At 42.5% G+C, this 17,175-nt stretch overlaps 1 protein-coding gene across 2 annotated transcripts in view; it reads right to left on the bottom strand.

Annotated features, from left to right (window-relative positions):
* LOC139584703 (solute carrier organic anion transporter family member 3A1-like) overlaps positions 1 to 17,175 on the bottom strand; it is a 58,700-nt gene that overhangs the window by 37,733 nt on the left and 3,792 nt on the right. For both annotated transcript variants that reach the window (XM_071416842.1, XM_071416843.1), the window contains exon 2: positions 14,218 to 14,677. In XM_071416842.1, the coding sequence (XP_071272943.1) occupies positions 14,218 to 14,677 (460 nt within the window). The remainder of the gene's footprint in view (positions 1 to 14,217; positions 14,678 to 17,175) is intronic.

Genomic DNA, 17,175 nt, shown 5'->3' with positions numbered 1-17,175 from the left:
TGCTCTTCACGGATGAATCCCGGTTTCAACTGTACCGGGCTGATGACAGAGCGTGTATGGCGTCATATGGGCGAGCGGTTTGCTGATGTCAATGTCGTGAACAGAGTGGCCCATGGTGGCGGTGGGGTTATGGTATGGTAAGGCATAAGCTACAGACAATGAACACAATTGCATTTTATCGATGGCAATTTGAACGCACAGAGATACCGTGACGAGATCCTGAGTCCGCCATCACCTCATGTTTTAGCATGATAATGCACGGCCCCATGTCGCAAGGATCTGTAGACAATTCCTGGAAGCTGAAAATGTCTCAGTTCTTCCATGGCCTGCATACTCACCAGACATGTCACCCATTGAGTATTTTGGGATGCTCTGGATCGACATGTACGACAGCGTTTTCCAGTTACCGACAATATCCAGCAACTTCACACAGCCATTCAAGAGGAGTGGCACAATATTCCACAGGTCACAATCAACAGCTTGATCAACTTTATGCTTAGAAGATGTGTCGCGTTGATGTGTCGCGCATGAGACAAATGGTGGTCACACCAGATACTGAATGATATTGTGATCCATTCACCTACTTTTTTTTAAGGTGTCTGTGACCAAGAGATGCATATCTGTATTCCCAGTCATGTGAAATCCATAGATTCGGGCCTAATGAATTCATTTCAATTGACTGATTTCCTTATATGAACTGTAACTCAGTAAAATCTAAAAAAAAAATTGCATGTTGCATTTATATTTTTGGTCAGTGTACATAATGCAAACATAAGCTTGTAACTTCCTAATTATCAACTAGCTAGCCAGCTAGTTTTAAATGAAAAAAAATACCTATAAGAATGTCATGAAAGGTAGATGGCCAACGTTAGCTACAAATTATTTGTGGGTAGCTAGCTAGCAACCAATTCTTTGTCAGTTAGCCTGCGATCACAGCAAACTACAGTGGATATTTTAGGCAGGAAAACATGCCAAAGTTAACACAGGGTGTATTTATTAACGTTTCAAGATAAAATATTGTAGTCTGGCAACATATGAGACGAGAATGTTTTCAATACATTTTGTCGTTGCGTCATATTACGTCAACAATCCTGAGAATGTATTGTTAAAGCTTGCATCGATCCATGTTTCAAAATATGTACAAACGGTTTATTCACCCGAGAAGTGCCCTTCATGCTCCGTTTCGTATTCTGTAATTTGAACTCATACACCGACCATTGCGTGCTCCAATGTGCGTGCTCAGAGCACGGTAGTCTGCATATTGAGAAACACAAATAGTAAACTCCTGTGAATTCATTGAAAACCTAGAGAATACAGGATGCCAGCGAGAGGGACCTCCTGACCCTGGCTATTTAATAAAGGTTGATTCAATCTACATCTGATTGTTTGTAATAATCACTTCTTACGCTATTGATCCAAGTCCATTTAATTAGGCAATGTTATCCTGCGCTCCACGTCAGCATTGATACAGGGATAAAGTGCTGAACATGCTACTGGGTAATCCTAGGAGCCCTCAGAGCCACTACTTATAGACCACTCAATCAGTGATGCTGGGGATTTGTGCTAATGCCAGGAGAGGAGAGTGAATCTGCACATTTTGAGCACTAAGCACAAGGTCAACCTAACCTCAGAAAATGAACAGTTACGGTGCATCCAGAAATAGTGTGGATCTTGCATTCTTCTAAAGAGGAAGGGCCAGTTCCTGGGCCTTTATTTGTGAACACTTCTCTATGTCACGGTGTTGTGATTGGAGGCTCGCCTCTCAGATCAGCCTGAGCATTCTGACAGCTGCCTCCTTCCCAGCAGGCATAGGGCCAGAGCCGACGGCCGTGTCAGGGGAAAGGCTGAGCATCTAAATCTAATAGTCAAAACCAGCTAGACAAACAGGCCTTTCCGTGGCAATGGCTTGCTGATGTTGTTGTGTTTATGATCTGCCTCCGCCTACTCTTATTCCCTTGTCCCTCCCCTGACCGGAAAAAAATCCCCTTTTTAATCAGCGTCGACAAGGTCTGACCCATATTTCCTTGAGAAGGTCGCACGATGCCGGGTGTACTGAGGCCACAGTGATTGGAGATAGAGAGGGAGATGAGGAGGTTATGATGACCACCCTCTGCCTAGTCCAACACACATCCACTCTACCTTCCCTAAGCATTCAGACAAACAGATAGGCCAGGCTATACAGTAGCAGGGTTCAGATTGGTACAGGAGGTGCCGGGCTGGGCCGGGCCGGAGAGGGGTGGGGTAATTTGGGGGGGGGGGGGGGGGGCAGTGTCTCTGGGTGGGCAGTGGACCAGGCCACTGGCCCTACTCTCTGGTGCTGCAGATGGCGGGCTGTACTGTACGGTGAGTGATATGTTGAGAGGCAGGCCACGGGCGGCAGGCAGCACACTGCTCTGGTGTTACCATGTTAAGGCCTCCCTCTGGGGCTCTGGGCCACGTCTGTTATCCAACACTGACCCACTTCATCCAGAGGTCTGACATATTTTGAGGCTTCCAAAATCAACCTTCACGTCCCTCTCTGGTGAGCCCAGCTGGAAGGAGCGGATGCACAATGCTCATCTGGCTAGCCCTTCTAGGCTGGGTAATGTGCTCAAAATTCTTAGAGGTCCACACTCTCCAAAACAGAGCTAAACCAAGGCACATGGGCTGCAGCATGACTGGTCCAGCTCTGCCCTCTGCTCTGATGAAACTACGCTGCCAAAGCACACACATGGGTCAGTGCTCATGGCTGCAGAGACCCTGTTAACACCAGTGCAGAAACATTCTCTAGTTAGTTAACTGTAACACTTCCTGGTTGACTAGACTCCAACGCAAATGATAGGAGCAGGTGCAAGAACTATGAGGGAAATGACAGTATCTGGCACATAGACAACTCTTTAGCATAATTCTCTAGCATAATTCTCAGGACTGATAAAGGACATGCTCAGCTTTTAGATACATCGCTACAAACATTGGCGATAAAGGTGCTGTATTATATTGGCATCAATAAAGATACTGTAAAATACTTGAATAAAGAAACCATATAGCTCTTATCCCTCACCTTTAGCTAAAGTTTCCACAGAGCACTGAGACATCACTGTTTGGGTGACAAGTTTATGCCCTCATTTGTCATTTATTCATGGCCACTCAGAAAGTATAGCCTTCACACAATGTGGTGTCACATCGGGGTCAACAGGAGAAAGCAGGTTCATATAGCGGAAACAGGCCTTACTATTGTAGCTAGCCCAGCCTTAATCACATACAGAATCTGTGTATTAATAAGTACGCAGCAATACTGTGTCCAGATGCCCAAACAGCACACAAAGGAATTTAGTGACACCATATGATATTTAACTAAGAGCAGCCAAATCAGACACATAACAACAGCGTTGTGCAATGGACAGCAGTAATGACTGGCTGGTATAACCATAGTGTTGGACAACTGAAGGATAACATGAGGAAGGCCCAAATGGAAGTTGCTACAAACTACATTAGCCTGTTCCTGCTTCACTGATATAGAGTACAGGAGATGACTCACTAGCAATGCATGGCATTTGTTTTGCTACATCAGCAGACAGCATTGATAAATGCTATCATTAAGTTTAAATAACGACAGCAGATTATAAGATCCGCCCACTATAATTTTACTACGACGCTTAATAACGGCTATCACTTATCAATCAGTGTGGTACAGGTTGCCATTTACCAGACTGTGTGCTCTTTTGGGTACAAGGTCTCCCGCATCTAATTGCATTAAACACATTATGTGATTTCTTTCCATGATTAGATTTTCCAATGCATATGTAGCTGTATTTCTCTGCACTCTCCAGACATGCTAGCTTGTTGTTGAGCAGTTAGATCCAATTGACACGGCTCAGTAAGGCCACTGTACTCTGACATGGTGTATAGCTACTATAGCTGTGCCTCTGAAGCATCCAGGGAGTTATGCTGCCAAGCAAGTGATGCCAGGCCTGCTGTCAGGCAAGTGGAGGGACAGGTCCACACACCACAACGATGAAGAGAACTTCTCTGCTGCCTGTTAATGAATCCATGTTGTTGATGGTGTTGCTAGGGCACACTCAGCTTGGAGTTTATCGCAGAGATGGAAAAACCCATTTAGAATCTAATCCTTCAAGATGACATTACAGTGCTGAGTTTAAGTAGCTTATAAACACACCTTGAAGCCACTGTTTGGAGTCATAACATTTTTGCAGAATGTTGACGGGTCTCTCGAGGATCTATGTCACTGCAACAACTACAGAAGGCTCCTTACAGAACCAAAGCTGAAGTGTCCATCCTACCCTGCCTTTCTAAAGTCTTCAAAAGCCAAGTGAACAAACAGATCACCGACCATTTCGAATCCCACCATACCTTCTCCGCTATGCAATCTAGTTTCCGAGCTGGTCACGGGTGCACCTCAGCCATGCTCAAGGTCCTAAACGATATCATAACCGCCATCGATAAAAGACAGTACTGTGCAGCCGTCTTCATCGACCTGGCCAAGGCTTTCGATTCTGTCATTCACCGTATTCTTATTGGCAGACTCAACAGCCTTGGTTTCTCTAATGACTGCCTCGCCTGGTTCACTAACTACTTCAAAGATAGAGTTCAGTGTGTCAAATCGGAGGGCCTGTTGTCTGGACCTCTGGCAGTCTCTATGGGATGCCACACGGTTCAATTCTCGGGCTGACTCTCTTCTCTGTAAATATCAATGTTGTCGCTCTTGCTGCGGGTGATTCTTTGATCCACCTCTACTCAGACGACACCATCCTGTATACCTGTATACATCTGGCCCTTCTTTGGACACTTTGTTAACAAACCTCCAAACGAGCTTCAACGCAATACACCACTCCTTCCGTGGCCTCCAACTGCTCTTAAATGCTAGTAAAACTAAATGCTCAAGTCGAGCCACACTAGCCAGAGGAAGCTATCTGGCTGATTATAACGTTAGCTTTGGACAACAGGGTTAAGTAGCTGGCTAGCTATTTATTTTCATGAACTGAAGTTCAATTTCAATAGGCGAACAACAACTGGCTACCTAGCTAATACTTACTCACAATGACTCCTAAATCATTGCTAAGAATAGTGAAAATGACTGCAGTTTCTACTGGTCATTGTTTTCAGGCTGGTTGTATTGGTGCTAGCTAGGTACCAAGCTAAAGCTAGCTAGCTACCCCAGAATTTGCAGTTGAACAAATAATGCTTTATTACGAACGCGGTATTGTAAACACATCTTCGTGGCCAGTGTTTGCTTGTTTGCAGACTTTTTTGTACAGCTTTGACAGTGCTACTGATAGTAGTGGTGAAGCTTGGTTTGCACGTACAAATTCAGAACACACAACATTCTATAATAGAACTGTGTTATTTGACATGTCAAATTAAAAGCTTATTAAATGCGTCAAATAGTGTTATTTGACGTGTATCTTTTTTGACACGCAAAGATCCAAATGGCATTCCATAGTATGTCGTGAAGCTAATAGAAGTGACGCTATTACTAAGGAACTCCGGTAGGGAACAGTAACGTTAGTGTGTACCGGTGCTCGACCAGTCGCGAAAGCCAACATCACCCACGACAGAGAACGGTTGATTGTCAAGGGCAATGAATTCCATTATCTTGGTGTTAATGGATTTTGTCTTTGAGTTGTCTCGCTGAAATGTACTCTTTCAAATGACTGCTCGACTTGACTGTTCGATCCACACAGCAGACATTGTGGGCTAGGTTAGGAATGCTGTGTTGCAGGTGTAGCGCCAACTTTTACGTGGCGTCATTACGTCATGTACCTACGTTATATAGGTACGCACATCAGCTTTGACATCATTTTTTCACATAACCGTTAAACTAGACATCGGGTTGATACCAATGTTGGCATTTTTAGCTAATATCGTCCGATTCCGATATGTTCACCGATATATCGTGCATGTTAAATAAAACAAAAACCTCTCGTCTTCATAATGATCATCATACAGTATGTAAGCATGTCCTTTTTTCTCTTTGGACATGTCTTGAAGTGACTTATCCCAGGACTTTTTGAAGTAAAGTCTTGAGTTTTAATTTCAGAAACTGTAACGTAAGGGGCTACTGTGGGAGTGTCTGCCAGTAAGCACAGGCAAATTGCATTAGGCTGCAAAACTGTTCAGGTAAGAATTGCATATTTGTGGCTTTCCAAAGGAGTGGGCACTTGTCTTGTCTCTGGCCATAATAAAAAAAGAAGGACCTTTGTGTGTTCCCCTCAGTAGCTAGTCTGTCATATATAGTTTGGATTGATTTTATGACAGATCCCAGGGCCTGTGTGTGTGTCTCTGTGTGTGTGTGTGTGTGTGTGTGTGTGTGTGTGTGTGTGTGTGTGTGTGTGTGTGTATGTGTATGTGTGTGTGTGTGTGTGTATGTGTGTGTGTGTGTGTGTGTTGCCTGCACAGCTTTGTGTTGGCCAGGGAGAGACTGGAGTACTTTATACGCTGGAACATACAGAGCATTCTTCCCTTCTCCTGCTCTGCTCTGCTCTGCTGGGACCTCAGACTGTTGCCGTCGGTACATGAAGCCTCAAACGTCAAAGTTTAACACCAGAGTGCTGATAAATGGAATTGCATTTCAAAAGGCCACATCTTTGACAGACGCTTCTGTTCAAATCTTCTTTCACTATTCCTATCTTTATCAATGACAATGCAGGAAGCACTCATTTAAAATAGAAAAGATCTAGGCCTGATCAATCTATTATGGCCTCTCCCCACATCTAGGAAAACATTTCTGAAACCTGTGAAGTTAATATGATATTAAATTAGCTGATGCAGAGCAGTAATAACAATTTTCCAATCATCAAACAATGATCTGTTACAGACCCCAGATCCTAGATATACAGCCTTTTACACGGGTGGCAAAAAGCACATCAATAATTGAGCCGATCATGACCACTTCATACATTGACACTGAATAAACAAATGTGATCCTTTCAGTCTGCAGGTCCTCTCATGTTACAGGAGACTACCCAGGCTTGAAAAAGCCTTAAAAGCAGTGAGTTGGATGGGTAGGGTTAAGACCTAATGGTTTTTGGAGGGAGCGTCATTGTTGAACCACTGTATATGTATGTGCTGTATGGTTTTGCAACCTGAGGCCCTGTGGGAAGAGCCATAATTACAACTATACGGTGAAAGAGCAGTGGGAATGGAGGGAGATCCTGTTGACTAACTCTCTAATCATATTTGCTCCCTTCGGCCCAATTGAGTGCCTACGTCTAGACATGGAAAACAAAATAATCTCGTAAAACACAGTGTTTATCCGCAGCACCACTTTTAACATCAAGTCGTGATGGAAGCAATTTCACCCCTACCTAGAATAATCCTTTCAACCCTTAGTATTGCATTTGAGGAAAATAATACAATGTTCATCGCTCAACATGATTGGATCCACAAGTTCAACAGTGACAGATCCCAAAACTGAAAGTAAAACCAACTGGATCAGCAGTGGTCAGACTCTAACCTTCAAGCAGGCCTACTTCTCCTGAAAAGTCAGGCAGTTTGAGAACACTCTGTAAGTGCTGCTATATAAAAAAAATGCTAACATCGTTTCAATCTGTTTTTATCTGCCGATTAGTACTATAAGTCTTGCCTGGCAGGGAGAGACAGCCCCAGTCCTTCTGCCCAGGCCAGCCCTGTCTCCGAGTCAGTAGGAGCTGTTTTTCACATGTGGTATGCATGTGCAGTCGGGCTGCTCAGACGCACCTCATGGCTAGCTGGTTGGCATTCCTGCCTCACTCTGTAATTATGGCTTTACTCCTACAGACCACTGCTCTCTCTGCTCCTCTCTTCTCCACAGCCCACTCTCACATTTTCACAGACCTTCCACTGATGTCATACTGCCATTACCTGAACAGTTTATACCACTGGCTAATTAAAATAATATGCTATGCATGAGGCTATAGGCGGCATCTGCCATCATCTTCAACATCACCATCAACAACAAAAGCTTGTGATGATGAACAATTAGAAATGAACATATCACAGCAGAACATAAATCTGAGCAGAGACTTCTACCAACGGTGTGATAGTAGTAGTATATTAGTCTAATCACCACAGTCTCACCTCACACCCTGTGTCTCACTGCATTATACAATGAACTGCAGATGAATATTCATGCCTCCTGACACATTGATGTACAGTATGAACCTGGTTGTGTCAGAGTGAGAACACAGAGATACATTTCACAAGCAGTGTTCAAATAGTGCATACGTCTTCATCACCCATCACAAGGATCATATTGTATACTGTAGTTCTGCTCTCTATTTCTGCAGGAGTCCCATTGTCACTCATTGCTCTCTGACTGCCTATAGGCCAACTACCACTTCTTCCTGCTCTGTCAACCGTTTATGCCTTTTAAATGCACCGCACTGATCCATCCATTTTATGGACAGTATGTGAGGCTGTTATTTCAGGTTATCCTTACAGCAGTAATGCATAGTAGTGAAATATAAAGAGTCAAATCTCCCATAGCGAGCATGTAGTGGAATTATTCAGGCCGGACAGACGAAAAACAGACAGACCCCTTACGGAAAAACCACATGAATTTCACATGAAGTGTTCCAAAAACACTTTTGTACATGATTTCATGTGAAATTTTATGTGAAATCATGTGATTTGTCTGTAAGGGACAGACTGACGGCAGACTAGGAGGCTAAAGGGTAATCACTATGCTGACAGTGTCTGTTTTAGTCATTAAACATACAGAATCAATTAGGCTACCATAACACCAGCTACTAACCTTCATCATGGGCCTTTGGGAAGTATTAAGCTCATATAAAACAACATATTCAACCTCCCCAGGCATGTACAGTACAGTATGTTGGGGTGATTTTTCTTTACTAATGTATCTATGGGTGTGTTTGGCCTGCATTGATCAAAAATAATATATTTCTGTATCTGAAAATATAGAAGCATCTATTTCAGCTTTTTGAGACTGGTTATTACAAGGCAGTGGAAGTCAATGCTGTCATGCTGAATCAGGACTGTCTTGCAAAAGTGTTAGAAAAATAGTTTGCAGAGGAAAAATACTGCAAAACACAACTTAAGTACAACTTTATCTGATTACTGTCACAATGTATACGTTCCCTGCATATAATGTTTCATGAATAATCATACAATACATTCATAGCCACGGGAGGATGTTGGGGGGGTGCTGCGAATTGTTTTTTTGGGGAGGGCTATAAATGCCCGTGGTACAGACAGCTATATCGGTCCGCTAATAGAGGAATAGTAAAGGCTCAGTGCACTTCTTTTGTGGAAAAAAATGTTTCTCCCAAAAATACATAAATATTCAGATTTTTCATGGGGGTGCTACAGCAAATAAATCTTACAGAGATTCAGACAATCTCCTCCATTCATGCTGTTACCAGCACATGACATGCCATCAGAATGGGGATTAGGATGATCAGCTGAGCACATGCTCCCAACTCAATGCCACATTGTTCTCTGATGCTCACCGCTTGATTTCCTCCAACTCTCCTTGCAGCTTATGAGGAGAACAACACCAAATCTCCCTCTATGCCTGCCAAACTTTAATCAGTCCACTTCCTACTGTACAGTGCTAACAAGGAGCTGCAGTTGTGCCTTACGTCAAAGCTGTTCTGTGCTTGTTTGCTTCTGTCGCTTCTAAACAAAGCAGAGCACATTGTGAAAAATAGCTAGGACTAAGAATGAAAGTTGGGGAGGTACAGTTGAAGTCGGAAGTTTACATACACTTAGGTTGGAGTCATTAAAACTGATTTTTCAACCACTCCACAAATTTCTTATTAACAAACTATAGTTTTGGCAAGTCGGCTAGGACATCTACTTTGTGCATGACACAAGTAGTTTTTCCAACAATTGTTAACAAACAGATTATTTCACTTTTAATTCACTGTATCACAATTCCAGTGGGTCAGAAATTTACATACACTAAGTTGACTGTGCCTTTAAACAGCTTGGAAAATTACAGAAAAGGATGTCATGGCTTTAGAAGCTTCTGATAGGCTAATTGACATCATTTGAGTCAATTGGAGGTGTACCTGTGGATGTATTTCAAGGCCTACCTTCAAACTCAGTGCCTCTTTGCTTGACATCTTGGGAAAATCAAAAGAAATCAGCCAAGACCTCAGAAAAATTATTTTAAACATGGTTAAAAAGTCTGGTTCCTCCTAGCAATTTCCAAACGCCTGAAGGTACCACGTTCATCTGTACAAACAATAGTACGCAAGTATAAACAACATGGGACAACGCAGCCATCATACCGCTCAGGAAGGAGACACGTTCTGTCTCCTAGAGATGAATGTACTTTGGTGCGAAAAGTGCAAATCAATGCCTGAACAACAGCAAAGGACCTTGTGAAGATGCTGTAGGAAACAGGTACAACAAGTATCTATATCCACAGTAAAACGAGTCCTATATCGACAAAACCTGAAAGCCCATTCAGCAAGGAAGAAGCCACTGCTCCAAAACCGCCATAAAAAAGAAAGACTACGGTTTGCAACTGCACATGGGGACAAAGATCGGACTTTTTGGAGAAATATCCTCTGGTCTGATGAAACAAAAATAGAACTGTTTGGCCACAATGACCATCGTTATGTTTGGAGGAAAAAGGGGGATGCTTGCAAGCCGAAGAACACCATCCCAACCGTGAAGCACGGGGGTGGCAGCATCATGTTGTGGGAGTGCTTTGCTGCAGGAGGGTCTGGTGCACTTCACAAAATAGATGGCATCATGAGGTAGGAAAATTATGTGAATATATTGAAGCAACATCTCAAGACATTAGTCAGGAAGTTAAAGCTTGGTCACAAATGGGTCTTCCAAATGGACAATGACCCACAAGCATACTTCCAAAGTTGTGGCAAAATGGCTTAAGGACAACAAAGTCAAGGTATTAGAGTTGTCATCACAAAGCCCTGACCTCAATCCTATAGAGAATTTGTGGGCAGAAGTGAAAAAGTGTGTGCGAGCAAGGAGGCCTACAAACCTGACTCAGTTACACCAGCTCTGTCAGAAGGAATGGGCCAAAATTCCCCCAACTTGTTCTGTGAAGCTTGTGGAAGGCTACCCGAAATGTTTGACCCAAGTTAAACAATTTAAAGGCAATGCTACCAAATACTAATTGAGTGTATGTAAAATTCTGACCCACTGGGAATGTGATGAAAGAAATAAAAGCTGAAATAAATCACTCTACTATCACTCTACTCTACTTCTCTCTACTATTATTCTGACATTTCACATTCTTAAAATAAAGTGGTGATCCTAACTGACCTAAAACAGGGAATTTTTACTAGGATTAAATGTCAGGAATTGTGAAAAACTGAGTTTAAATGTATTTGGCTAAGGTGTATGTAAACTTCCGACATCAAATGTATATGCTGTTGGCCTGAGATCAAACAAGACACTGAAGGCCTTTGGTTTGAGTTTGACCGACACATCAGTGTTACACTAACAAATGTCATCCCCATTACTAATGTAGTAAATATATCAGGAAGGACCTTGTCTCCCAATCAGCCATTCTCACATTCTGTGGTGCTGCTTAGATATCAAACAAGGCCATGCATGTAGCAGCTGATTCATCAAGCCACGTCGCCTCTATCCCATCAAAGGCTAATGTGCATCCATGGACACCACGTTACGGCCAGCCTTTATCAAACTAGGAAACCTGGCTGCTTTAAATCAGGATTTGTGGCTTTATCTAACGATATAACAATGCTCTCTCTCTCTCTCATTATCAGCAAAAAATAAAGAAGAAAGAGCACATGTTGCACGGAAATGTCCAATTACCCCTCAACGATATCTCTTTGTAACCTTGACAACTGTAGGACTTTAAAGCGTTGCAATCATAGACATGATTTTTGCTTCATCTCGACTTGTGAGATGACTGTGAATTATCTCTCCAGGTGGTCTTCCTCTGGCAGCAGATTTTAACCAGCAGCCAGCATCTAGCCTAAAGGCTGTGATGTCATGTAACATGCCCTGTGTACGCCCTTCAGTCAATCAGAATAAATATTTAACAAAGTTATGGTGTGTAAACACACAAACACAGCAACACAGTCATGACGAGGGCACGATAACGCCTATTCCCCCTTGTAAAGATTTTAGATGCGCCCTCAGACCCTCAAAAAGTTCTACAGCTGCACTATCAAGAGCATTTTGACCTGCTGCATCACCGCTTGGTATGGCAACTACTCGGCATCTGACCATAAGACTCTACAGCGGGCAGTACGCACGTCCCAGTACATCACTGGGGCAAAGTTTCCTGCCATCCAGGACAACTATAGCAGGCGGTGTCAGAGGAAGGCCCTACAGATTGTCAAAGACTCCAGCCACCCAAGTCATAGACTGTTTTCTCTGCTATCGCACGGCAAGTGGTACCAGAGCTTAAAGTCTGGGACTAAAAGGCTTCTGAACAGCTTCTACCCCCAAGCCATAACTGATAAACAGTTAACAGTTGACCCCCTTTTTTTTTGCACTGACATTCTTGCACTGACTCTACCCACATACACACTCACACATACTACACTGACACTCCAACACACACATACACACTACATATGCTCACACACAAAACACACACACACACACACACACACACACACACTACATATGCTCACACACACACACACAAAACACACACACACACACACACACACACACACAATGCATATTGACGCCATACACACACTCACAGATAGACACACTTTCAAACGCTGCTGCTACTGTTTATTATCTATCCTGATTGCCTAGTCACTTTTACCCCTACCTACATGTACATAATACCTCAATTACCTCAACTACCTCATACCCCTTCACATTGACTCACATCATTATTGTTATTTTATTGTGTTACTATTTCCTTTTTTTTGTTATATATATTTTTTTTTACTATTTAAGTCTGCAATATTGGAAAAGGGCTCGTAAGTAAGCAATTCACAGTAAATTCCACACCTGTTGTATCTGACGCATGTGACAAATACAATTTCATTTGATTTAATTGTGGTTATACAAGGGGGGCTCATGACACACATATACTGAATGCTCAATGTGCAAGGCAGAACAACATTAGGGTGTTGTCAATACATTGGCCTTTACAATCAGCAGAACAAATACGTCAGAGCCAGACAACCCTTAATTTTGAGAAGTTTGTTGGGATGACTGACCACAGTTTATCTTACCAAACATCAGTGAAATATATTCAAAGATGCAGTAAGGCACTGCAAAGAGACAGTATCCTCAGGGTACATTCGCAAACAATCATCTGCTATTTAAGGTTAGCTCAGAAAGTGCTTTGAATACACTGTTAAACCTTGAAAAGCTAAGTCAGCAGTTGGTCAAATACCTGTGTGAGAGCGCAAGCCAGCTGAGTGGAGACATTTTGTACTTTTATGCTCCTGTTTCCTCCCAGGCATCTGCACTTGACTGTGACTCCAGCACAAATGTAATGGAGATAATAAACCCCTCACAGATCTGCTCACCTGGCAGTCACATGGGCCAGATTGTGCTTGGGGACAAAAGAAAGACTGAGCACAACACAGAGAATACATTCATGCTGTATTGACTCAAAGGCAGGGCTGTGTACACACTGCACCTTCCGGCAGTGATCAGAAGACAAACACAACCACTGTTTGTCCTCCCACCATACAGATGGGCCAATTTGGGTAGTCTTATGAACGCGTTGGCACTGGAACAAATAGATTGTGAAATGCTAGTGTGATAACAATCTCCTTCTCTTAAATAATATTTCAATATAAAATAGCTATATTGCATTTAGTAGACACTATCCAAAGCAACTTACAGTTATGCATGTATATATGGTCCTGGGAATCAAACCCACTATCCTGGTGTTGCAAGAGCCATGCTCTGCCAGCTGAGCTACAGAGGAGCACACTCAATTACAGAAAAAAATTGAATATATTGCAGTGAAATGTCCAATTATCCCTCAAAGATGTCTCTGTCACCTTGACAAAGATCTCATTGTGTCATTGTGATCCTCCATTTCTATTTAACTGTAAGGTTAAACTGTAAAGTTAAATAGAAATGGAGGCTCACAATGACACAATGAGATTCTTCCCTCCTGAACCTTTATTAAATCTCTATGGTCCACCTTTTCTGTTATATTTCCTCATTAAAATGACATGTGTGAAGTGGTCTCAGTGTGTAGTAATTCTGGTTTATAGTGTATTAACATATCCTGTAGTGTAGCAACGTATTCCCATAGTGTATTAATGCATCTAACTAACTTACCTATATACAGAGAGGAGTCTTTCCTCTTCACATGGTCGTCTATGTAGGACACACCCAGGGGCTGAACTGGGGTGGCTCCAATCCCCAGCAGCATCTGGGCCCCAATCAGCAGCAGGTACATCATGTTGGTGTTTGCCTTGTTGGAACACAACTCCTCTATATATTGCCCACCATTCCTGGTACTGTTGGCGCACCCATTCCTGCCCACCTCAGTCCTCCATGTCTGCCCTGGCTTGTTCTCGTATTGGTTGGTTAGAAACTCTGGCAGTGCTGACAGAAGAGCTCCTAGCGCCATGACGATACCCCCACAGCCAATCAACCTTGGCCGGTTTGCTTTGGCCCCGAAGTAGCTGACGAATAGGATAAGAGCTAGATTGCCAATCTCAAAGCTGCTGGCGATCACACCCACATCGGCACTTTGGAGGTTGAATCGTCGCTCCAGGGTGGTCAGGACACTCACCTGAGAAAGCAACAGCAGAGGAAATATGTTGCTCATAAATGGCAATCATAACTAACTTCCCATAACTGATTAACTTCGTAAATGACAGGGTATTATCATTACGAGGCTAAAATACTACCAGGCGTAAAGCCTAATTGTTTTCACACTAGCTGAGAAGTATGTAATTGAGAGGAAAATGGGGGAAAACACCTAGCTTACAAATAGCAATTAAATAAATACGGCATGGATCATGGTTACTGTTTTACCACAAGAATACTTGCAACATTTGATGCAGTTCAATGAATGGCCTTTGGTATACTGAATCACATCTCAGATGGGTGCAGTATTTTACAATTACCATTGAAAACCAAGTAACCAAGACTGTAGGCCTAAACATTGAGAAAAAATAATGTGTCCTAAATTAAGGTTATTTAAGTGACATATCATTTTGGTTATTACAGAACAAACAACTATATATAAGACAAATTACATGTTTCTATAGTAAAAATCTCTGAAAGATGTGATTTTCCCAAATGAAATACAAAATAATTACATAAAACTCTAGATATTGGAATTATAAGGATTAACATGCCAATGGGTTTCCAAACTTCAGGTACATGCAAATATGAAAAAAATGTGATATTGTTTTCACGGTGGAATTTTGAATTAAGTTGCATGCAAGAGGGTTTAGAGAAATATGACATGGCTATGAAAATACCATGTTATTGAGGTTGTGCCCTTGTAAATAATCCCTTTCCTTTGGATATACTGACTCACATTGAGACCTCTTTCAGATGTTTCTCATTGTGCTCTGAGTAAAATCATCTCTCTGCCAAGATGGAGACCTGTTTTTGATTAGCTGGGCACTGCATCAGTTACTCGCATGGCTTTATGGAAAGTGCATCCTCCCCAAACGCTCTCGCTCTCTCTCTGAGTTAATGGTGCAGCATTTAACGCAAGTAAAAGATAAGAGCATAACACTGTCTCTAGATGGAAGTTGGGGCAGCAGGGTATTTTGCCTCCCCTCTGCCATTGTTGGTAAAATACATGGAAGTCAGACATCATGGAATGCATTTCAGTTCATCAGACAGGATCCTAACTAAGTATAACGATCCTAACTACGTCTAATGATTAAATTGATCTCTATCTAATTTAGATTTTTTCATGTGATTATGTACCCCATCACAGACTTACCAAACCCCATTTGTAACTGCTATGAAGGCAAGTTTTTGTAAGACGTAGATGTAGTTAGCTAGCTAGCTTTCACAACCTGGCCAGTTAAAATTCCTACTAGCTAATGTTAGCTAGCTAGCTAGCTTTTTAAACTCTGATTTGCTAGCTAACGTTAGGTAACTAGCATTCGAGGGCTGACTGTTCTCATAAAAGTTTATTGTGCAGTGCAAAAATGAATGAAGGAGCCAGCTTTGGTGGTAATTTGTGCCATGTCTGACTCTGTACTGTTGTCCATGTGCTAGGTAACGGCAACAAGCTCAGACGAGCTAGCTAAACGTGGTGTCAGCATCCAGCTGTGATCAGCTGGTGGTTGCATAGTAATGGCGTCACCAACCCGAAATCTAATCGAGCTGGCATTAGTTGTGAAAATGGTCTGCGATGGTCCCGGTTTCCCCTGAATGGGCTCTAATTTGAGAATTCTATTTGAGCCAGCCCTAATTCTAAGTGCCAGTGGAAATGGGGCTTTGCTCTGTAGGAAGTACAATAGGCTGCCCCTTCTCAAAGGAGTGGGTCCTCAGATGTATCAAATTAAATTGTTGAGTATTGTTTAGAGAGTTCATAAAAAATAATGTGGGTTTGCAATGTCTGGGAACCAACTGCTGAGCCATATCCCACCTGTCATATTTTCACAACTATTATCAAACTATTTTCGGATGTGTCCCAAAATGTCCTTGAAAGGGCACGGTCCTCTTCCATTTAGACAGTGATGTCCAACAGGCTAACATGCTAAACTAAGCTCCTCTTAGGAGCCGTGGGGACAGGAAAATAACAGCTAACTTAGAGAAGGATGCCATTGCCAGTAGGAAAAATGACCTTCTCTCTGTGACTTTACAAAGTGATTACTTTAAATGGCAGGTGTGACTGAGAAATAACTATACTAATTCAACTACCTACACTTTGATTACATTTGAACACGACCACAGGTTGGGCTTCTGAGTGGTGCAGTCTAAGGCACTGCATCTTAGCGCTAGAGGCGTCACTACAGACCCTAGTTCAATACCAGGCTGTATCACAACTGGCTGTAATTGGGAGTCCCATAGGGTGGCGCACAATTGGCCCAGAGTCGTCCAAGTTAGGGTTTGGCAGGGGTAGGCCGTCATTGTAAATAAGAATTTGTTCTTAACTGACTCGCCTACTTAAATAAAATAAAAAATGTTTTTTAAGTGTTATAAATCAATGTGGTGATGTCAGTCATCCTATGTACAAGGCCTATCAGCAGACACCAGCACAGACTCCTGAACCTCCACTTCACCACCACACCACAGCAGAGGAATGGCAGCCAGGCC

This window comes from Salvelinus alpinus, chromosome 9, assembly GCF_045679555.1.
Source record: "Salvelinus alpinus chromosome 9, SLU_Salpinus.1, whole genome shotgun sequence".
NCBI classification, from domain to species: Eukaryota; Metazoa; Chordata; class Actinopteri; order Salmoniformes; family Salmonidae; genus Salvelinus; species Salvelinus alpinus.
The sequence above is the reverse complement of the archived record's forward strand: the minus strand, read 5'-3'. Positions and strand labels throughout refer to the sequence as shown.